The 25,537-nt window shown below is 33.2% G+C and overlaps 1 protein-coding gene across 8 annotated transcripts in view; it reads right to left on the bottom strand.

Moving 5' to 3' along the window:
• Nucleotides 1-25,537, bottom strand: part of stxbp5b (syntaxin binding protein 5b (tomosyn)) — a 125,967-nt gene that overhangs the window by 43,198 nt on the left and 57,232 nt on the right. For all 8 annotated transcript variants that reach the window (XM_061924497.2, XM_061924498.2, XM_061924501.2 and 5 more), the window contains exons 8-14: nucleotides 22,960-23,083; nucleotides 22,777-22,855; nucleotides 16,866-17,020; nucleotides 10,913-10,985; nucleotides 10,612-10,759; nucleotides 10,313-10,380; nucleotides 10,185-10,225 (exon numbers count right to left, since the gene is read on the bottom strand). In XM_061924497.2, the coding sequence (XP_061780481.1) occupies nucleotides 10,185-10,225; nucleotides 10,313-10,380; nucleotides 10,612-10,759; nucleotides 10,913-10,985; nucleotides 16,866-17,020; nucleotides 22,777-22,855; nucleotides 22,960-23,083 (688 nt within the window). The remainder of the gene's footprint in view (nucleotides 1-10,184; nucleotides 10,226-10,312; nucleotides 10,381-10,611; nucleotides 10,760-10,912; nucleotides 10,986-16,865; nucleotides 17,021-22,776; nucleotides 22,856-22,959; nucleotides 23,084-25,537) is intronic.

The following is a 25,537-nucleotide window of genomic DNA, read 5'->3' as shown; positions in this document are numbered from 1 at the left end:
TATTAAAAAATGACATACATGTGTTTTATGTCTTTGTTATTTATATTAATGTTTCAAAAGATAACACACATGTTTTATGTCTATTTTATTCATATTTATGTATTAAAAGATGACATACATGTGTTTTATGTCTATTTTATTTATATTTCAAAAGATGACATACAAACACGTCTTATGTCTATTTTATTCATATTTATGTTTAAAAAGATGAAATACATGTGTTAACTCAATTTAAGTTACATTTGTTTAACAAGATGACAAGTGTTTTATTGTCTATTTTATTTATATTTTTGTTTAAAAATATGAAATATATATATTTTATTTATATGTGTTTTAACTATTTAACAAGATGACATGTGTTTTATGTATTTTATTTATATGTATGATTAAAAATAGGAAATAAATGTGTTTTAACTCAATTTAAGTTACATTTGTTTAACAAGATGACAAGTGTTTTATGTCTATTTTATTTATATTTTTGTTTAAAAATATGAAATATATATGTTTTATTTATATGTGTTTTAACTATTTAACAAGATGACATGTGTTTTATGTATTTTATTTATATGTATGATTAAAAATAGGAAATAAATGTGTTTTAACTCAATTTAAGTTACATTTGTTTAACAAGATGACAAGTGTTTTATGTCTATTTTATTTATATTTTTGTTTAAAAATATGAAATATATATATTTTATTTATATGTGTTTTAACTATTTAATAAGATGACATGTGTTTTATGTATTTTATTTATATGTATGATTAAAAATATGAAATAAATGTGTTTTAACTCAATTTAAGTTACATTTGTTTAACGAGACGACAAGTGTTTTATGTCTATTTTATTTATATTTTTGTTTAAAAATATGAAATATATATGTTTTATTTATATGTGTTTTAACTATTTAAGTTACATTTGTTTAACAAGATGACATGTGGTTTATGTATTTTATTTATATGTATGATTAAAAATATGAAATAAATGTGTTTTAACTCTGTTTAAGTTACATTTGTTTAACAAGATGACATGTGTTTTATGTCTATTTTATTTATATTTCAAAATATGACATACAAACACGTCTTATGTCTATTTTATTCATATTTATGTTTAAAAAGATGAAATACATGTGTTAATTTAAGTTACATTTGTTTAACAAGATGACAAGTGTTTTATGTCTATTTTATTTATATTTTTGTTTAAAAATATGAAATATATATATTTTATTTATATGTGTTTTAACTATTTAACAAGATGACATGTGTTTTATGTATTTTATTTATATGTATGATTAAAAATAGGAAATAAATGTGTTTTAACTCAGTTTAAGTTACATTTGTTTAACAAGATGACAAGTGTTTTATGTCTATTTTATTTGTATTTTTGTTTAAAAATATGAAATATATATATGTTTTATTTATATGTGTTTTAACTATTTAAGTTACATTTGTTTAACAAGATGACATGTGGTTTATGTATTTTATTTATATGTATGATTAAAAATATGAAATAAATGTGTTTTAACTCTGTTTAAGTTACATTTGTTTAACAAGATGACATGTGTTTTATGTCTATTTTATTTATATTTCAAAAGATGACATACAAACACGTCTTATGTCTATTTTATTCATATTTATGTTTAAAAAGATGAAATACATGTGTTAATTTAAGTTACATTTGTTTAACAAGATGACAAGTGTTTTATGTCTATTTTATTTATATTTTTGTTTAAAAATATGAAATATATATATTTTATTTATATGTGTTTTAACTATTTAACAAGATGACATGTGTTTTATGTATTTTATTTATATGTATGATTAAAAATAGGAAATAAATGTGTTTTAACTCAGTTTAAGTTACATTTGTTTAACAAGATGACAAGTGTTTTATGTCTATTTTATTTGTATTTTTGTTTAAAAATATGAAATATATATATGTTTTATTTATATGTGTTTTAACTATTTAAGTTACATTTGTTTAACAAGATGACATGTGGTTTATGTATTTTATTTATATGTATGATTAAAAATATGAAATAAATGTGTTTTAACTCTGTTTAAGTTACATTTGTTTAACAAGATGACATGTGTTTTATGTCTATTTTATTTATATTTCAAAAGATGACATACAAACACGTCTTATGTCTATTTTATTCATATTTATGTTTAAAAAGATGAAATACATGTGTTAATTTAAGTTACATTTGTTTAACAAGATGACAAGTGTTTTATGTCTATTTTATTTATATTTTTGTTTAAAAATATGAAATATATATGTTTTATTCATATGTGTTTTAACTATTTAAGTTACATTTGTTTAACAAGATGACATGTGTTTTATGTATTTTATTTATATGTATGATTAAAAATATGAAATAAATGTGTTTTAACTCTGTTTAAGTTACATTTGTTTAACAAGATGACATGTGTTTTATGTCTATTTTATTCATATTTATGTTTAAAAAGATGAAATACATGTGTTAACTCTATTTAAGTTACATTTGTTTAACAAGATGACAAGTGTTTTATGTCTATTTTATTTATATTTTTGTTTAAAAATATGAAATATATATATTTTATTTATATGTGTTTTAACTATTTAACAAGATGACATGTGGTTTATGTATTTTATTTATATGTATGATTAAAAATATGAAATAAATGTGTTTTAACTCTATTTAAGTTACATTTGTTTAACAAGATGACATGTGTTTTATGTCTATTTTATTCATAATTATGTTTAAAAATCTGACTTGCATGTGTTTTATGTCTATTTTATTTATATTTCAAAAGATGACATACAAACACGTCTTATGTCTATTTTATTCATATTTATGTTTAAAAAGATGAAATACATGTGTTAATTTAAGTTACATTTGTTTAACAAGATGACAAGTGTTTTATGTCTATTTTATTTATATTTTTGTTTAAAAATATGAAATATATATATTTTATTTATATGTGTTTTAACTATTTAACAAGATGACATGTGTTTTATGTATTTTATTTATATGTATGATTAAAAATAGGAAATAAATGTATTTTAACTCAATTTAAGTTACATTTGTTTAACAAGATGACAAGTGTTTTATGTCTATTTTATTTATATTTTTGTTTAAAAATATGAAATATATATGTTTTATTTATATGTGTTTTAACTATTTAAGTTACATTTGTTTAACAAGATGACATGTGGTTTATGTATTTTATTTATATGTATGATTAAAAATAGGAAATAAATGTGTTTTAACTCTATTTAAGTTACATTTGTTTAACAAGATGACATGTGTTTTATGTCTATTTTATTTATATTTCAAAAGATGACATACAAACACGTCTCATGTCTATTTTATTCATATTTATGTTTAAAAATATGAAATACATGTGTTAACTCTATTTAAGTTACATTTGTTTAACAAGATGACAAGTGTTTTATGTCTATTTTATTTATATTTTTGTTTAAAAATATGAAATATATATATTTTATTTATATGTGTTTTAACTATTTAACAAGATGACATGTGTTTTATGTATTTTATTTATATGTATGATTAAAAATATGAAATAAATGTGTTTTAACTCAATTTAAGTTACATTTGTTTAACAAGATGACAAGTGTTTTATGTCTATTTTATTTATATTTTTGTTTAAAAATATGAAATATATATATTTTATTTATATGTGTTTTAACTATTTAACAAGATGACATGTGTTTTATGTATTTTATTTATATGTATGATTAAAAATATGAAATAAATGTGTTTTAACTCTATTTAAGTTACATTTGTTTAACAAGATGACATGTGTTTTATGTCTATTTTATTTATATTTCAAAAGATGACATACAAACACGTCTCATGTCTATTTTATTCATATTTATGTTTAAAAATATGAAATACATGTGTTAACTCTATTTAAGTTACATTTGTTTAACAAGATGACAAGTGTTTTATGTCTATTTTATTTATATTTTTGTTTAAAAATATGAAATATATATATTTTATTTATATGTGTTTTAACTATTTAACAAGATGACATGTGTTTTATATATTTTATTTATATGTATGATTAAAAATAGGAAATAAATGTGTTTTAACTCTGTTTAAGTTACATTTGTTTAACAAGATGACAAGTGTTTTATGTCTATTTTATTTATATTTTTGTTTAAAAATATGAAATATATATGATTTATTTATATGTGTTTTAACTATTTAAGTTACATTTGTTTAACAAGATGACATGTGGTTTATGTATTTTATTTATATGTATGATTAAAAATATGAAATAAATGTGTTTTAACTCAATTTAAGTTACATTTGTTTAACAAGATGACATGTGTTTTATGTCTATTTTATTTATATTTCAAAAGATGACATGCAAACACGTCATGTCTATTTTATTCATATTTATGTTTAAAAAAATGAAATACATGTGTTAATTTAAGTTACATTTGTTTAACAAGATGACAAGTGTTTTATGTCTATTTTATTTATATTTTTGTTTAAAAATATGAAATATATATATTTTATTTATATGTGTTTTAACTATCTATTTAAGTTACATTTGTTTAACAAGATGACATGTGTTTTATGTATTTTATTTATATGTATGATTAAAAATATGAAATAAATGTGTTTTAACTCTGTTTAAGTTACATTTGTTTAACAAGATGACATGTGTTTTATGTCTATTTTATTTATATTTCAAAAGATGACATACAAACACGTCTCATGTCTATTTTATTCATATTTATGTTTAAAAAGATGAAATACATGTGTTAATTTAAGTTACATTTGTTTAACAAGATGACAAGTGTTTTATGTCTATTTTATTTATATTTTTGTTTAAAAATATGAAATATATATGTTTTATTTATATGTGTTTTAACTATTTAAGTTACATTTGTTTAACAAGATGACATGTGTTTTATGTATTTTATTTATATGTATGATTAAAAATATGAAATAAATGTGTTTTAACTCAATTTAAGTTACATTTGTTTAACAAGATGACAAGTGTTTTATGTCTATTTTATTTATATTTTTGTTTAAATATATGAAATATATATATTTTATTTATATGTGTTTTAACTATTTAAGTTACATTTGTTTAACAAGATGACATGTGGTTTATGTATTATATTTATATGTATGATTAAAAATAGGAAATAAATGTGTTTTAACTCTATTTAAGTTACATTTGTTTAACAAGATGACAAGTGTTTTATGTCTATTTTATTTATATTTTTGTTTAAAAATATGAAATATATATATTTTATTTATATGTGTTTTAACTATTTAAGTTACATTTGTTTAACAAGATGACATGTGTTTTATGTCTATTTTATTCATAATTATGTTTAAAAATCTGACTTGCATGTGTTTTATGTCTATTTTATTCATAATTATGTTTAAAAATCTGACTTGCATGTGTTTTATGTCTATTTTATTTATATTTGTGTTTCAAAAGATGACATATAAACACGTTTTATGTCTATTTTATTCATATTTATGTTTAAAAAGAGGAAATACATGTGTTAACTCTATTTAAGTTACATTTGTTTAACAAGATGACAAGTGTTTTATGTCTATTTTATTTATATTTTTGTTTAAAAATATGAAATATATATGTTTTATTTATATGTGTTTTAACTATTTAAGTTACATTTGTTTAACAAGATGACATGTGTTTTATGTATTTTATTTATATGTATGATTAAAAATATGAAATAAATGTGTTTTAACTATTTAAGTTACATTTGTTTAACAAGATGACATGTGTTTTATGTCTATTTTATTCATAATTACCGTATGTTTAAAAATCTGACTTGCATGTGTTTTATGTCTATTTTATTCATAATTATGTTTAAAAATCTGACTTGCATGTGTTTTATGTCTATTTTATTTATATTTATGTTTAAAAAGTTGGCATACAGTAAAAAGATAACATACAAACATGTTTTATGTCTATTTTATTCATATTTGTGTTTAAAAAGATGAGTTGTATGTGTTTAATGTCTATTTTATTTATATTTATGTTTCAAAAGTTGGCATACAGTACATTTATTTATGTCTTTTTTATTCATATTCTAACATTTGAAAGATGGCACGCATGTTTTATGTCTATTTTATTTATATTTGTGTTTAAAAAGATGACAAACATGTTTTTTATGTCTATTTTATTCATATTTCTGTTTTAAAAGATGACTTGCATGTGTTTTATGTCTATTTTTTCATATTTGTGTTTAAAAAGATTACATACAAACATGTTTTATATCTATTTCATTCATATTTGTTTTTAAAAAATGACTCAAATGTGTTTTGTCTATTTTATTTATATTTCTGTTTCAAAAGTTGGCATACAGTACATTTGTTTTATGTCTATTTTATTTATATTTTAACATTTAAATGACACACTTGTTTTATGTCTATTTTATTGATAATTGTGTTTAAAAATATTACATACAAACATGTTTTATGTCTATTTTATTCATATTTCTGTTTTAAAAGATGACTTGCATGTGTTTTATGTCTATTTTTTTCATATTTGTGTTTAAAAAGATTACATACAAACATGTTTTATGTCTATTTCATTCATATTTGTTTTTAAAAAATGACTCAAATGTGTTTTATGTCTATTTTATTTATATTTCTGTTTCAAAAGTTGGCATACAGTGCATTTGTTTTATGTCTATTTTATTTATATTTTAACATTTAAATGACACACATGTTTTATGTCTATTTTATTGATAATTGTGTTTAAAAAGATTACATACAAACATGTTTTATGTCTATTTTATTCATATTTCTGTTTTAAAAGATGACTTGCATGTGTTTTATGTATTTTTTTCATATTTGTGTTTAAAAAGATTACATACAAACATGTTTTATGTCTATTTCATTCATATTTGTTTTTAAAAAATGACTCAAATGTGTTTTATGTCTATTTTATTTATATTTCTGTTTCAAAAGTTGGCATACAGTGCATTTGTTTTATGTCTATTTTATTTATATTTTAACATTTAAATGACACACTTGTTTTATGTCTATTTTATTGATAATTGTGTTTAAAAATATTACATACAAACATGTTTTATGTCTATTTTATTCATATTTCTGTTTTAAAAATAACTTGCATTTGTTTTATGTCTATTTTTGTTCATATTTGTGTTTAAAAAGATTACATACAAACATGTTTTATGTCTATTTCATTCATATTTGTTTTTAAAAAATGACTCAAATGTGTTTTATGTCTATTTTATTTATATTTCTGTTTCAAAAGTTGGCATACAGTGCATTTGTTTTATGTCTATTTTATTTATATTTTAACATTTAAATGACACACTTGTTTTATGTCTATTTTATTGATAATTGTGTTTAAAAATATTACATACAAACATGTTTTATGTCTATTTTATTCATGTTTATGTTTTAAAAGATGACTTGCATGTGTTTTACGTCTATTTTTTTCATATTTGTGTTTAAAAAGATTACATACAAACATGTTTTATGTCTATTTCATTCATATTTATGTTTTTAAAAATGACTCACATGTGTTTTATGTCTATTTTATTTATATTTATGTTTCAAAAGTTGTCATACAGTACATTTGTTTTATGTCTATTTTATTTATATTTTAATATTTAAATGACACACACGTTTTATGTCTATTTTATTGATAATTGTGTTTAAAAAGATTACATACAAACATGTTTTATGTCTATTTAATTTATATATTAAAAGATTAAATGTTTTATGTCTATTTTACTTATATCTATGTATTAAAAAATGACATACATGTGTTTTATGTCTATGTTATTTATATTCATGTTTCAAAAGATAACACACATGTTTTATGTCTATTTTATTCATATTTATGTTCTAAAAGATGACTTGCATGTGTTTTATGTCTATTTTTTTCATAGTTGTGTTTAAAAAGATTACACACAAACATGTTTTATGTCTATTTCATTCATATTTATGTTTTAAAAAATGACTCACGTGTTTTATGTCTATTTTATTTATATTTATGTTTCAAAAGTTGTCATACAGTACATTTGATTTATGTCTATTTTATTTATATTTTAACATTTAAATGACACACATGTTTTATGTCTATTTTATTGATAATTGTGTTTAAAAATCTGACTTGCATGTGTTTTATGTCTATTTTATTCATAATTATGTTTAAAAATCTGACTTGCATGTGTTTTATGTCTATTTTATTCATAATTATGTTTAAAAATCTGACTTGCATGTGTTTTATGTCTATTTTATTCATATTTATGTTTAAAAAGATGAGTTGTATGTGTTTAATGTCTATTTTATTGATATTTATGTTTCAAAAGTTGGCATACAGTACATTTGTTTTATGTCTATTTTATTCATATTGTAACATTTGAAAGATGGCACGCATGTTTTATGTCTATTTTATTTATATTTGTGTTTAAAAAGATGACAAACATGTTTTTTATGTCTATTTTATTCATATTTCTGTTTTAAAAGATGACTTGCATGTGTTTTATGTCTATTTTTTTCATATTTGTGTTTAAAAAGATTACATACAAACATGTTTTATGTCTATTTCATTCATATTTGTTTTTAAAAAATGACTCAAATGTGTTTTATGTCTATTTTATTTATATTTATGTTTAAAAAGTTGGCATACAGTAAAAAGATAACATACAAACATGTTTTATGTCTATTTTATTTAAAAAGATGAGTTGTATGTGTTTAATGTCTATTTTATTTATATTTATGTTTCAAAAGTTGGCATACAGTACATTTGTTTTATGTCTATTTTATTTATATTTTTGTTTAAAAATATGAAATATATATGTTTTATTTATGTGTTTTAACTATTTAAGTTACATTTGTTTAACAAGATGACATGTGTTTTATGTATTTTATTTATATGTATGATTAAAAATATGAAATAAATGTGTTTTAACTCTGTTTAAGTTACATTTGTTTAACAAGATGACATGTGTTTTATGTCTATTTTATTCATAATTATGTTTAAAAATCTGACTTGCATGTGTTTTATGTCTATTTTATTCATAATTATGTTTAAAAATCTGACTTGCATGTGTTTTATGTCTATTTTATTTATATTTGTGTTTCAAAAGATGACATACAAACACGTCTTATGTCTATTTTACTCATATTTATGTTTAAAAAGATTAAATACATGTGTTAACTCTATTTAAGTTACATTTGTTTAACAAGATGACAAGTGTTTTATGTCTATTTTATTCATATTTCTGTTTTAAAAGATGACTTGCATTTGTTTTATGTCTATTTTTGTTCATATTTGTGTTTAAAAAGATTACATACAAACATGTTTTATGTCTATTTCATTCATATTTATGTTTTTAAAAATGACTCACATGTGTTTTATGTCTATTTTATTTATATTTATGTTTCAAAAGTTGTCATACAGTACATTTGTTTTATGTCTATTTTATTTATATTTTAACATTTAAATGACACACACGTTTTATGTCTATTTTATTGATAATTGTGTTTAAAAAGATTACATACAAACATGTTTTATGTCTATTTAATGTATATATTAAGAGATTAAATGTTTTATGTCTATTTTACTTATACCTATGTATTAAAAAATGACATACATGTGTTTGTCTGTTATTTATATTCATGTTTCAAAAGATAACACACATGTTTTATGTCTATTTTATTCATATTTATGTATTAAAAGATGACATACATGTGTTTTATGTCTATTTCATTTTTATTTATGTTTCAAAAGATGATATACAGTACATTTGTTTTATGTCTATTTTATTTATATTTTAACATTTAAAAGATGACACGTTTTATGTGTATTTCATTCATATTTATGTAATAAAATATGACATATGTGTGTTTTAACTCTATTTCATTTCTGTTTGTTTAAAAAGATGATGTACATGTGTTTTATGCTTATTTTATTCATATTTATGTTTAAAATGATGACATACGTGTTTTATGTCAATTTGATTTGTTCGTTTGAAAAGATGACATACGTGTTTTACGTCTATTTTATTGATTTGCATGTTTTTAAAAAGATGTGTGTTTGACTGAAAGCGTGTCGCAGAGTAGGAGCAGTGGAGCCAAAAAGCTAGAACCAAACTATAATAAAACATTTACATACACACACACACACACAAAAAAAGTTCTTACATGCAGAAGCGTCCCAAAACTTAATGGAGCCGTCAGCATGTCTGTTTATGGACAGAAAGCACAAACAAGAATAATCTTTCCAAGCCTTCCAAGTCTTATTTGTTATTTTATTATCACAAATGACTCACCCCGTGATGATAATCTCTGGGTAACTTTGTGTGCCTTGACCCCAGTTACCCCCGCTGATTGGCCACTCCTGACCGGAGAAAACACACCATTCAATTAACACATTTATATTTCATACAGATCGGCCGCAGCAACATTAACAAGTTAAAGCCTTGTCCAGCTGTTTACTGACACACATTATTCATATTTGAATAACTTTTACTGCAAATATCGGATCGGTATCAGCCCAGAAAAAACACATATCGGTGTATTTCTAATATTGAGATAATATTCATTATAGTACAAGAGTGTAAAGGCTGACCTTCTTGCTGTAACCTTGTCTCTTTTGCCGGCTGCCAACGGAGTAAAGTGCAGGAATAAGTTCGTCGGGGCAGTCGGCAAAGTACTCACAGCAGGTCACCGGGGACTCGTGAATGGTGAGGGGATACGGGTTCTCAAATATCGGGTAGCTGTCGAGAGAGAGAGAGAGAGAGATAGAGACGTGCTCGAGCTGATGACGAGGGTATTTTTCAACAGTACAAGTATTGTAGAATGATTACCAGGGTGAGTAATAGAAAGATAGAAGAGCAACACATGAGGGGGATTTAAAGATGCACGCTCACCCAATCTGTCCGAGGTCGATGACCACTAAATCCCTCTCGAGGAGGACCACCACTGCGTAAGGCTCCTGGAAGTCTGCAAACAAGCAAAAGAAAACACAGGGTTGGTAAACGAGTACAACGTACCCCACAAGGCATCTACTAGTGATGGGTCCGGCATGTTTCGAGCTCATAGAGCGAAACCCTGTGTCGGTGCGCGTACCGCTTTTAGAAAGTCACGTGACCGATCATGAGCTGTTTTGGTCACGTGACCGATACGCGAACTGTGTCGCACTCCCGTCTCCTCTGTGCCCAGTGAGCGGGTCTTTTCTACAGCCGGAGAAATAATAACTAAGAAGAGACGACTGAAGTGTTGATATCAACCAAACCTAACCCCCCTCCCCCTCTATATCCCACACCCCGGATTGTAAATAATGTAAATAATTCAATGTATATACTCTGATGATTAACTTGTGTGATGACTGTATTATGATGTTAGTATATATCTGTATCATGAATCAATTTAAGTGGACCCCGACTTAAACAAGTTGAAAAACTTATTGGGGTGTTACCATTTAGTGGTCAATTCATACCTGCCAACTTTTGAAATCAGAAAAACCTAGTAGCCAGGGTCCAAGGGCCGCAGGCCCCGGTAGGTCCAGGACAAAGTCCTGGTGGGGGGTTCAGGCTTCGCCCCCCGACGCAAAATGATTATTAGCATTCAGACAGGTTAAAATGTTGCTAAAACCATCACTTTTCTATCAGTCACAGTGACTTTTCAAAACAAAAATATTACAGCAAAAATCATATGGGTTGATTGACATGTTTATTCTGTAAGCTAACTTCAATAGTTTGAAATTATTTTGACAGTTACCGTATTTTCCGCACTATTAGCCGCACCTAAAAACCACAAATTTACTCAAAAGCTGACAGTGCGGCTTTTAACCCGGTGCGCTTTATATATGGATTAATATTAAGATTCATTTTCATAAAGTTTCGATCTCGCAACTTCGGTAAACAGCCGCCATCTTTTTTCCCGGTAGAACAGGAAGCGCTTCTTCTTCTACGCAAGCAACCGCCAAGGTAAGCACCCGCCCCCATAGAACAGGAAGCGCTTCTTCTTCTACTGTAAGCAACCACCCGCCCGCGTAGAAGAAGAAAAAGCGCGCGGATATTACCGTACGTCTCATTTCCTTTGTGTGTTTACATCTGTAAAGACCACAAAATGGCTCCTACTAAACGACAGGGATCCGGTTCATGAAAAGACGCAATCTCTCCATCCGCACACGGATTACTATTTCACAGCAACTGATATTCCTGTGAACCGCACTGTGGATACAACGGGAGCACGTACGGTGAATATTCGCACCACAGGGAATGAGAAGTCATCCTTCACTGTGGTTCTAGCTTGCCATGCTAATGGCCAGAAACTTCCACCCATGGTGATATTCAAAAGGAAGACCTTGCCAAAAGAGACCTTTCCAGCCGGCGTCATCATAAAAGCTAACTCGAAGGGATGGATGAAGAAAAGATGAGCGAGTGGTTAAGGTAAGTTTAAGTTTACGCGAAGAGGCCGGGTGGCTTTTTTCACGCAGCTTCGTCCATGTTGATATACGACTCCATGCGCGCCCACATCACGCTGGTTTTAATATATTATTAAAGTTTGACTGACCTATTTGACTGTTTTTTTGACATTCCTTTAGCGCAGTTAGATGCGGCTTACAACACGGGGCGGCTTATAGGTGGACAAAGTTTTGAAATATGCCGTTCATTGAAGGCGCGGCTTATAACCCAGGGCGCCTTATGGTGCGGAAAATACGGTAAGTATAAGTATAAACAGTATAAACACTTTTTACAGTAAACAAATGGTAAAACAGTACTAAACAATTCCATTAAAAAAAAAAATTGGTGTCATTATTAACTTTCTGTCCAAGCTTGTATAATCTACTGCCTTGTTCAATTGTAAAAAATATTCTGTGCCTAAAATTCACATTTCTATCACAATTATCATACTGTAAACATGGCAAGCTAACTTCATTAAAATTAATAGTCCTGTCAATAGCATGGAATTACAATTCAAATGTACTTTTTTTGTAAGCCTTTCAAAAGAATTCGAAATATGAAAAATGAATGAAAATTAATTTAAGCCATCAGACACTTGAAAAGTGGCACATCACATCTCTAATGTAATCATTTGAACTTTTCAACAGAAATAGCACTGCAAAAATATTAAGGACATACTTCTGTATTTTGGTAGTTATGCTGTCAACATTTAACAAGATTTCTTCAACTTGGACTTGAAAGCATAAATAGTATAAACACTTTTAACAGTATAACAGTACTAAACAATTCTAATAGATAACATCGGTGTCATTACCTTTTTGTTTGCTCAATTATTGCCTCCGTAAATAAAACTTCGGCATTTATCACATCCAAAGAATCTGTTTGGGCGACGAAAAACGTTGAAAGTTTTCCACTTGTATCGCTAGCAACGGCATTAGACTTGTGTTTTTTTGTCCCAACGTGGTCTTTTACATCGCTAATTCCTCCGTGTCCGATCGAAAAATCTTGTCTGCACAAGGTGCAATTCGCGTAGTTTTCACCCTTTTTGGAACGGATAATTATTCCCGGATAGGCTTTTGAATATTCTTCACGGAATGACTGCGGTTTTCTTTTCGGTTTAAGACTCGTTTGCGATTTCTCTCCGGCTGATTCCATGATCGTTCGCTCGTTTGGAAACAATGGCAACTGGTGCCTCGTGCTTGGCAGCGGTGCTATAAATAGCCTCGCGCATGGCATTCGGAATGGCTCGATAGGAAGTTACGGGAAGCAGTGTCGATTGTGATTGTTGTTACGCGATTTCGTGAATAAAACTTAAAAAAAATAAAAAAAATTTAATTAATGAAAAACCGTATTTTTTATCACTGCAACCGTAACCCGGAATAGGTTGATGAAAACCGTACTAATTACGGGAAAACCGGAGTAGTTGGCAGGTATGTATATGTATATATATATATATATATATAAATAAAATACATATATTTACCCCAGTAATATCATCAAAACTTACCTGACTGGATGAAGTCCTTGGGCTCAAATACTAGTGTGGCCTGTAGTGTGTAGCATGCTGGGAATTATCTGTACATGTGATGGAAGAATGCACTGCACATGTGATGGAGGAATGCACTGTGCAGGGTTGAAATTGAACTGAATTTGCATTAAATCAGGTTGTTTTAGCTAATAATCATGCTGCAAGATCTAGCATGTTGCAATCAATGTTTATTCCTATTAATTTCCAGTTAATTCCCATGAAAAGCTTCCAGCTTTGAATTTTCACGGAATTTTGCAACCCTGGTGAAGGCCTTTAAGACTAATGTCTTGGAAAAATATATCACTCTTGAATCAACACAGTAGTCAATACTGTGATTATTGTTAATTACAAACTAAATGTGGGATATAAATAATAATGGAAGTATAATTGTTTGTATATAATTGGTACAAAGGTTTAACTAACACATGTACAAGGATATTTCACATGTCTTTACTGTGTATAGAATTGAACAGTGTTTATGTTGTGTACAAGGTGTATTTATAATATGTTGTGCAAAGGAAATGTTGTATTTTTTGGAAGCTCATCTTGTATTTGACATTGTTTATAGGGTTAGGCGCAATAAGTGTTCAACTTCAGCCTAAACCCTTTCGGTCTGCAACATTTTCAATTTATGAATGTACAACTGTTTGTTTATTTTGTTGACCACTGACCGAAGAAATAATAAACTAACTAAGGCTTACTTGCCAACATTGAGACCTCCGATTTCGGGAGGTGGGGGGTGGGGGCGTGGTCGGGGGTGGGGCAGGGCGTGGTTGGGGGCGTGGTTAAGAGGGGAGGAGTATATTGACAACTAGAATTTACCAAGTCAAGTATTTCATATATACATATATATATATATATATATACATACATATATATATATATATATATATATATATGTATACATATATATATATATATACATATATATATATGTATATATATATATTAGAGATGCGCGGTTTGCGGGCACAACCGCGGAGTCCGCGGATTAACCGCGGAGTCCGCGGATTATCCGCGGATCGGGCGGATGAAATTTTAAAAAATTAGATTTTATCCGCGGGTCGGGTCGGGTGGTTGAAATAAAAAAAAATTAGATTTTAAATAGATTCAGGCGGGTGGCAGTTAAACCAATTGGGAAATATATATACATAGTTAAATGTTGTTACCCACATACGAAAAACGAGCAGGCACCTGCAGCATATGCCACAACAGAAGAAAAAAAAGAAAAAGAGATGGACACTTTTACGGAGCGGAGAAGGGACGCCTCGCCGGGGTCCGGGACCGAGGCCCCTTCCCCCGAGAGGGCCCCACCGGGAGCCGTAGCTGAGGCGATCCGCGAGAAGGGCCCGACGCACGTCCAGGGTCACCACCGCGCCCACCGCACCGACACCCCGCCTCGTCCGCCTTCAACGCGGCCGGCGTCACGCGCAGCAGGTAAGCAGCTTACCTGCCCGCCACCCCTGTTGCCGGGGGCGCGTAACAGGGGTCACTCCGCGCGCAGTGCGCTCACGAAAGGGGTGGGGCTCACCCTGGTTGATATAGACAGCAGCTAGGACGGTGGCCATGGAAGTTGGAACCCGCTAAGGAGTGTGTAACAACCCACCTGCCGAATCAACTAGCCCTGAAAATGGATGGCGCTGGAGCGTCGGGCCCATATACCCGGCCGTCGCCGGCAGCGAGACGCGCTTGGAGGTGCGCTCAGCGCGGCTCCCATATGATTGCGCACTGGTGTGCGTCTGGGTCGTGACAGCATGGCAGGCGAATGTCTGTGCTGCATTGGATCAGTCTCCTTTCTTTAACAGGCAAAAGCTTTATAACCTCACTAATGCCTTGCATTAGATATATAACAACGGGCGGGTGCGGGCGGATGCGGTTCTGATCAAATGTTAGATCGGGTGGATTGCGGATGGTTGACGACTTTCTGATGCGGTTGCGGATGAAATAATTGCCTATCCGCGCATCTCTAATATATATATATATATATATATATATATATATATATCCTGAAAATATGCTAACAAAACTGTGTTTAGATAATTGATACTTCAAACTTGCATAAATAAATATTAAGGAATATAACATAACTTGGCTTCTGAGAGCTTCAAAATGTAATGAATAAAATGCTAAAGTTGTTGATAAACAAGCAATTATTTTAATAATTAAATATGGTCATTTTAAATGAATTATTATGATAATTTATAATTAATTATTTCAAATATGTTCATTTTAATGTATAATTCTATGTCTGGATGTAATAAGGAGTCAGAAAAAATAAAAATAAAAATAAAATTAATTTTGATGTTTTTAGCAAAATATAGTAAAAATTAATTTAGTTTTTTTTTTTTTTTTTAATTAACATATATATTTATTTTTAGGTAAGATAAACATAGTAATACAATTTATCTCTAGTCTGGATGATTTATTTCTTGTCACCCTGTTGTCCTCCTGTCAAGGCTGTCCTCACTCAGGTCCGCATGGAGCTGGAGGGGGCGTGGTCTCCAGCTCCGGCTGAAAATCGGGAGATTTTCGGGAGAATATTTGTCCCGGGAGGTTTTCGGGAGAGGCGCTGAATTTCGGGAGTCTCCCGGAAAATTCGGGAGGGTTGGCAAGTATGAACTAAGGCATCAGTAAATGTGAAAGCAATGGTTAGTTGGGCTTGAAGGGGCTAGACAAAAGCAGCTTTTAAATGTGCTGGCTCTCCCTAGTGGTGACCTCGGCGAACTACAACCGTATGAACCCGCCAAACTTTTGCCCCAAAACGATTATTTGTTGCGAAACAAAAAAGGCCAAGAATAGTAGGCCCTGGTTGGGTTAACTTACCAAGACCGTCAACCGTGTCGTACCCATGCACATAAAGGGAGTGAGAGCGAGTGTGCAGCTCACCGTTAGGATATGGCGTTTCACACAGCGTGAGGAAGTCCACGATGGGGAAGTCCATCTCTAGTACGGCGGTGCTCTTGCCGTGCATCACCGTCAGACAGGCTCTCCTCCCCACCGTGTCGTAGGACAGGCCTCCAGACAGAACCATGAATGGGTCCCTGGTTCAAAAGGAAACATTTTCATTGCCAGTTTGCTGCATCGGAGGTAACATTTTTCTTGGTTCAATCGCTGGTGAATGAGCAAAGAGGGAGAGTTACTTTTTTCCCCCGGATGCATGCATGTTAGAGATGCGCGGTTTGCGGGCACAACCGCGGAGTCCGCGGATTATCCGCGGATCGGGCGGATGAAATTTTAAAAAATTAGATTTTATCCGCGGGTCGAGTCGGGCGGTTGAAAAAAATAAAAAATAGATTTTAAATAGATTCAGGCGGGTGGCAGTTAAACCAATTGGTAAATATATATACATAGTTAAATGTTGTTACCCACATACGAAAAACGAGCAGGCACCTGCAGCATATGCCACAACAGAAGAAAAAAAAAAGAAGAGATGGACACTTTTACGGAGCGGAGAAGGGACGCCTCGCCGGGGTCCGGGACCGAGGCCCCTTCCCCCGAGAGGGCCCCACCGGGAGCCGTAGCTGAGGCGATCCGCGAGAAGGGCCCGACGCACGTCCAGGGTCACCACCGCGCCCACCGCACCGACACCCCGCCTCGTCCGCCTTCGCCGCGGCCGGCGTCACGCGCAGCAGGTAAGCAGCTTACCTGCCCGCCACCCCCGTGGCCGGGGGCTCGTAACAGGGGTCGCTCCGCCCGCGCAGCTTACCTGCCCGCCACCCCTGTTGCCGGGGGCGCGTAACAGGGGTCACTCCGCGCGCAGTGCGCTCACGAAAGGGGTGGGGCTCACCCTGGTTGATATAGACAGCAGGACGGTGGCCATGGAAGTCGGAACCCGCTAAGGAGTGTGTAACAACCCACCTGCCGAATCAACTAGCCCTGAAAATGGATGGCGCTGGAGCGTCGGGCCCATATACCCGGCCGTCGCCGGCAGCGAGACGCGCTTGGAGGTGCGCTCAGCGCGGCTCCCATATGATTGCGCACTGGTGTGCGTCTGGGTCGTGACAGCGTGGCACGCGAATGTCTGTGCTGCATTGGATCAGTCTCCTTTCTTTAACAGGCAAAAGCTTTATAACCTCACTAATGCCTTGCATCGTCTATATTAGATATATAACAACGGGCGGGTGCGGGCGGATGCGGTTCTGGTCAAATGTTACATCGGGTGGATGGCGGATGGTTGACGACTTTCTGATGCGGTTGCGGATGAAATAATTGCCTATCCGCGCATCTCTAATGCATGTATATATGTATCTCTTATGTGTGACTGCCATCTACTGATCAAACTTGTCACTACACCATGTACCAAATAAAATTGCTTCAAGATCGTAAGTAAAAGCAGAATTAATCTGTACGTTTATTACACTGTCGATTTGTAAGAAAATTAAAGGATTGTGCTGGTGAATGAGCAAAGAGGGAGAGTTAGTTTTTTTTCCCCCGGATGCACCTTCTCTGGAGTTTAATTTCATTTTATCTAATTTATTAACCCATATACAAGATCATGTTTAACTTTTATTAATGATTTGGAGTGCATGAGAAAGTGAAAATGAAAACACAGCTCTCTTTATTATGCAAGTGTACTGTACAACAGGGTTCCCCAACCTTTTTTCCACCGGGGACCGGTTTAATGTATGCATTATTTTTAATCGATCGGAAGACAAAAACAATGAGCATGAAGAATTAGCCTTTGGCTACAATCTGGCATTATAACATAAGTCCATTAATGTGCATTGTCCCATGAACTATATAACAAAGGAGTTGTCATATACATCTATTAACAAGCTTATTGTTGTGTCGTGTCAAAGTCAAGGGTCAAGGGTCACCACTTTGTCAACAAATGCCTGAGCAAATTGTTTAAGAACAACATTTCTCAACCAGCTATTGCAAGGAATTTAGGGATTTCACCATCTACGCTCCGTAATATCGTCAAAAGGTTCCGGGAATCTGGAGAAATCGCTGCACGTAAGCGGCAATGCCCGTGACCTTGGATCCCTCAGGCGGTACTGCATCAAAAAGCGACGTCCGTGTGAAAAAGGATATCACCACATGGGCTCAGGAACACTTCAGAAAACCACTGTCAGTAACTACATCTGTAAGTGCAAGTTAAAACTCTACTATGCAAAACCAAAGCCTTTTATCAACAACACCCAGAAACGCCGCCGGCTTCGCTGGGCCCGAGCTCATCTAAGATGGACTGATGCAAAGTGGAAAAGAGCTCTGTGGTCTGACGAGTCCACATTTCAAATTGTTTTTTGGAAACTGTGGACATCGTGTCCTCCGGACCAAAGAGGAAAAGAACCATCCGGGCTGTTCTAGGAGCAAAGTGTAAAAGGCAGCATGTGTGATGGTATGGGGGTGTATTAGTGCCCAAGGCATGGGTAACTTACACATCTGTGTAAGCACCATTAATGATTATTTAATTATAAATGGTTGATTTATATAGGCTAGTAAGGTAAAGTTCATATAAATAAATCAACCATTTATAAATACACATTAGTAGGCTAAATTAACCTCTTCAACACACTATTAATGCTGAAAGGTACATACAGCTTTTGGAGCAATAAAAAAATATTGATGTTATCATAGTAGTATCGACGAGATACGCTACTGTAGTTGGTATCATCACAGTGGATGTCAGGTGTAGATCCACCCATGGCGTTTGTTTACATCAGGGGTGCTCACACTTTTTCTGCAGGCGAGCTACTTTTCAATTGATCAAGTCGTGGGGATCTACCTCATTCATATATATCATTTATATTTACTTATTTATGAAACATATGTTTTTGTTAACAAGTTAAAGACGTTTGATGATAATGCAAGCATGTTTAACACATATAGTTAATATTGTTAATAAATTAAAGGTGTTTAATGATAATACAAGCATGTTTAACACAGTTAATATTGTTAACAAGTTAAAGGTGTTTAAAGATAATACAAGCATGTTTAACACATATAGTTAATATTGGTAATAAATTAAAGGTGTTTAATGATAATACAAGCATGTTTAACATAGTTAATATTGTTAACAAGTTAAAGGTGTTTAAAGATAATACAAGCATGTTTAACACTTATAGTTAATATTGGTAATACGTTAAAGGTGTTTAAAGATAATACAAGCATGTTTAACACTTATAGTTAATATTGGTAATACGTTAAAGGTGTTTAAAGATAATACAAGCATGTTTAACACAAAGTTAATATTGTTAACAAGTTAAAGGTGTTTAATGATAATACAAGCATGTTTAACACTTATAGTTAATATTGGTAATACGTTAAAGGTGTTTAAAGATAATACAAGCATGTTTAACACATAACTTGTTAACAAGTTAAAGGTGTTTAATGATAATACAAGCATGTTTAACACATATAATTAATATTGTTAACAAGTTAAAGGTGTTTAAAGATAATACAAGCATGTTTAACACATATAGTTAATATTGTTAACAAGTTAAAGGTGTTTAATGATAATACAAGCATGTTTAACACATATAGTTAATATTGTTAATAAGTTAAAGGTGTTTAATGATAATACAAGCATGTTTAATGTTTATGATTCCTTTCTTTCATGAAGACAAGAATATAAGTTGGTGTATTACCTGATTCTGATGACTTGCATTGATAGGAATCAGACAGTGGTGCTGATAAGGTCCGCATTTTCGAATGGAGGAGAAAAAAAGTCCTCCTTTCTGTCCAATACCACATGAAAGTGGTTGGTTTTTGGCATCTTATTTGTCCAGCTTCCGTACTCCTTTGTATACACTTTACAAGAAATACATTGTTGGCAAACTCCAGTCCGTAGCTTACTAGCTTGTGCACGCCAGCTTTCTGAGACTCTTATTTTGGTAGCGCAGGCAGGATGAAGCAGAGCTTTTATTGTGCAACTGTGCAGTCGGTCTTTGTAGTTTTGACGACAGGTACGGCGCCAGAGTCTGTTGAAATAAAGTGTTTCTCGCCTTCCAGTCGGTCATTTTAATGAGCTGGCAGCAGCCAGCGTCATCTCAGAAGACCCTCGGGTGCCGTGAATGTCAATCAAGTGACGGAAGTGACGTCATAGTGAAGATTTATGATCGCTCATTTTTAAGACTATTTTTTTAATGCCTGGCTGGTGATCGACTGACACACCCTCCACGATCGACCGGTAGCTCGCGATCGACGTAATGAGCACCCCTGGTTTACATTGTGACGCCGGTGAGCTATTGGATCCTCCTACGGTGTGTAGTGAAGCATGTTTAGCTATTCCTCGTCCTCCAATGATAACATTACTTGTAAGAAACTTACCGTATTTTCCGCACTATTAGCCGCATCTAAAAACCACAAATTTACTCAAAAGCTGACAGTGCGGCTTATAACCCGGTGCGCTTTATATATGGATTAATATTAAGATTCATTTTCATAAAGTTTCGGTCTCGCAACTACGGTAAACAGCCGCCATCTTTTTTCCCCGTAGAAGAGGAAGTGCTTCTTCTTCTACGCAAGCAACCGCCAAGGTAAGCACCCGCCCCCATAGAACAGGAAGCGCTTCTTCTTCTACTGTAAGCAACCACCCGCCCCGGTAGAAGAAGAAGAAGCGCGCGGATATTACGTTTCATTTCCTTTGTGTGTTTACATCTGTAAAGACCACAAAATGGCTCCTACTAAGCGACAGGTTTCCGGTTCATGAAAAGACACAATCTCTCCATCCGCACACGGACTACTATTTCACAGCAACTGCCTAAAGACTTTCAAGAAAAGCTGGCTACTTTCCGTGCATATTGTAAAAACAAGATAGCTGAAAAAAAGATCCGGCCAGAGAACATTATCAACATGGACGAGGTTCCACTGACTTTTGATATTCCTGTGAACCGCACTGTGGATACAACGGGAGCACGTACGGTGAATATTCGCACCACAGGGAATGAGAAGTCATCCTTCACTGTGGTTCTAGCTTGCCATGCTAATGGCCAGAAACTTCCACCCATGGTGATATTCAAAAGGAAGACCTTGCCAAAAGAGACCTTTCCAGCCGGCGTCATCATAAAAGCTAACTCGAAGGGATGGATGGATGAAGAAAAGATGAGCGAGTGGTTAAGGGAAGTTTACGCGAAGAGGCCGGGTGGCTTTTTTCACGCAGCTCTGTCCATGTTGATATACGACTCCATGCGCGCCCACATCACGCTGGTTTTTAATATATTATTAAAGTTTGACTGACCTATCTGACTGTTTTTTTGACATTCCTTTAGCGCAGTTAGATGCGGCTTATAACACGGGGCGGCTTATAGGTGGACAAAGTTTTGAAATATGCCGTTCATTGAAGGCGCGGCTTATAACCCAGGGCGGCTTATGGTGCGGAAAATACGGTACTTTACTTGTCGCCATGGAGGCGAGGATTAGTGATTTAGAAGTAGCTAACACACTGCGGATGGATGCTGGCTGCTAGCAATGTCTTAAAGCACCTCTTCCAGACGGTGTTTCAGTGTGAAAACTTCACCTTTATCTTTACTTTTTAGGCCAAAATGCGTCCGTTCTCCCTTTTCTGTCTGCTTGTAAGTACTCGGTGCGTGCGCGCTGCCAAACACGTTCCTCTGCTCGTAAAACCAGCAATGTCATGACGTTGAAAATAAATAAATAAATAAATATTGGGAACCGGTACTTTTCCAAATAAAGTATAGTACAGTTTTTGATTCATTAGTACCGCGATACTATACTCGTACCGGTATACCAACACACGCATGCACTGTTGTGACAGAATAACAGGAAAAACTGCTTCCAGGACAGGATGTGGACGTTGGGAAGACGCAGGATGGGCGGGGACCATGGCACTCACCCAGCTCTCGTTGTTTTATACTCCACCTTCAGGATAGGCTTGCATGGCTCTGGCTTCTTGCCATCCTTGGGCTGCTTTCCTGGTGGACGCAAGAGACACACTAAGTCGTCCATGCATGGCTTCACTCGCACCGCCTGTGTTTACATAATACAAGTGTGTGTGTGTGTATGCAACGGCTCCTACCATGCGGCGTGATGATCTGCGCAGGCTTGGCGGGGGCGCGTACATTCCATGTGGTCAGAGTGCCATCCGAGTGGCTGCAGACAAACTGTTTGCCTTCGTGGTGCCAGGCGACCGAGTGGATGGCCTGGGAAGGGTGAGAAAACGTCAACAATCTTGTCTTCCAGCTGCGACGCCACGCATGCCCGGTACGTCTGCTGTGCTGGATCCCGCAAAGACACTTTGCATGCAGCGGCGGCGTGATGCTATTGCCGGCAGGTTTGCGTTTTGCTTGCTGATGAGCGCCTCGCCGGGGCCGCACAATCTCACTAATGAGGCGTAAATAACACCGGGGGGCGTTAATCTGCCGAGATGGTGGGCGAGTGTTTCGCTTTCTCACCGGAAAATTAACACGCCGATGCTTGCGTAACATCACTCGTGATGGCGAGACGATGAGACCGCCAGATTCTGTCCGGGCGGCTAATTCACAAAAAGAAGGGAAGACGGTTTAAAGCTGAGCTAAGGGCCCCAACAATGAGACCTTTCCGATGTATCAACTTGAGATGTGTTTGTCATATCCAGGAGATGGCAAAAAGCCTCTGCCTGATGTTGCGTTTGGACCAGATTTTAAGTTACTGGTCAATCCCAAGTTCTTTTGATGACACATAAGCTGAGTATAAATTATCACCAGAACAGAATAGGTACCGGTATTTTGTAAATTATTTTCAAAGCTTTGAAGAGACCAGCCTATGACAACACATTCAATCGCGCAGCCAAGTTGGTCTGCCAACATACCTGCCAACTTTTGAAATCAGAAAAACCTAGTAGCCAGGGTCCAGGGGCCGCAGGCCCCGGTAGGTCCAGGACAAAGTCCTGGTGGGGGGTTCAGGCTTCGCCCCCCGACGCAAAATGATTATTAGCATTCAGACAGGTTAAAATGTTGCTAAAACCATTACTTTTCTATCAGTCACAGTGACTTTTCAAAACAAAAATATTACAGCAAAAATCATATGGGTTGATTGACATGTTTATTCTGTAAGCTAACTTCAATAGTTTGAAATTATTTTGACAGTTAATGCCAGTTATCCTGTCAACCTTTCACAAGACTTCAATTTGTTAATTGAAAGTATAAACACTTTTTACAGTAAACAAATGGTAAAACAGTACTAAACAATTCCATTAAAAAAGAAATTGGTGTCATTATTAACTTTCTGTCCAAGCTTGTATAATCTACTGCCTTGTTCAATTGTAAAAAATATTCTGTGCCTAAAATTCACATTTCTATCACAATTATCATACTGTAAACATGGTAAGCTAACTTCATTAACATTAATAGTCCTGTCAATAGCATGGAATTACAATTCAAATGTAGTTTTTTTGTAAGCCTTTCGAAAGAATTCAAAATATGAAAAATTCATGAAAATTAATTGAAGCCATCAGACACTTGAAAAGTGGCACATCACATCTCTAATGTAATCATTTGAACTTTTCAACAGAAATAGCACTGCAAAAATATTAAGGACATACTTCTGTATTTTGGTAGTTATGCTGTCAACATTTAACAAGATTTCTTCAACTTGGACTTGAAAGCATAAATAGTATAAACACTTTTAACAGTATAACAGTACTAAACAATTCCAATAGATAACATTGGTGTCATTACCTTTTTGTGGCTAAAATCCGAAAAACGTTGAAAGTTTTCCACTTGTATCGCTAGCAACGGCATTAGACTTGTGTTCTTTTGTCCGAACGGGGTCTTTTACATCGCTAATTCCTCCGTGTCCGATCGAAAAATCTTGTCTGCACAAGGTGCAATTCGCGTAGTTTTCACCCTTTTTGGAACGGATAATTATTCCCGGATAGGCTTTTGAATATTCTTCACGGAATGACTGCAGTTTTCTTTTCGGTTTAAGACTCGTTTGCGATTTTTCTCCGGCTGATTCCATGATCGTTCGCTCGTTTGGAAACAATGACAACAGGTGCCTCGTGCTTGGCAGCGGTGCTATAAATAGCCTCGCGCATTTAAAAAAAAAATTTTTTTTTAATTAATGAAAAACCGTATTTTTTATCACTGCAACCGTAACCCGGAATAGGTTGATGAAAACCGTACTAATTACGGGAAAACCGGAGTAGTTGGCAGGTATGTGCCAACCTTACGGAAGTGCTGTGTTCTTCAATGTGTCCCTCGCCCCCACCCTCCAGAAGTAATACACAAGTCAATTGTTCTACTCTGAGAAGAGACAGGACAGGATAAGTTAAGAGAAAGGAGTATTGCTACTCCCTGCATTCCAAGCTCAAGGTAGTCCACAGTGTACCCTCGGTCATGAGATGGAGGAAAAAATAGAAAGAGCACAAAGAGAAAACACTAGTTATTTCAAACCTGACTATAGAAAGAAATAACTCTTAAATATGGATATATGTAGATATCTATCTTCGTCACTGACCAGGGCTCAGAAAATCTGCAGAGACTCCTCCCACCCCCACCAAGGACTGTTTTCACTGCTGGACTCTAGAAAGAAGTTCCGCACCCTCCGTAGCAGAACCTCCAGGTTCTATAACAGCTTCTTCCCTCAGGTCGTAAGACTCTTGAACGCGTTAAAGT

This window comes from Nerophis lumbriciformis, linkage group LG29 (assembly GCF_033978685.3).
Source record: "Nerophis lumbriciformis linkage group LG29, RoL_Nlum_v2.1, whole genome shotgun sequence".
In the NCBI taxonomy this organism is placed as follows: domain Eukaryota; kingdom Metazoa; phylum Chordata; class Actinopteri; order Syngnathiformes; family Syngnathidae; genus Nerophis; species Nerophis lumbriciformis.
The sequence above is the reverse complement of the archived record's forward strand: the minus strand, read 5'-3'. Positions and strand labels throughout refer to the sequence as shown.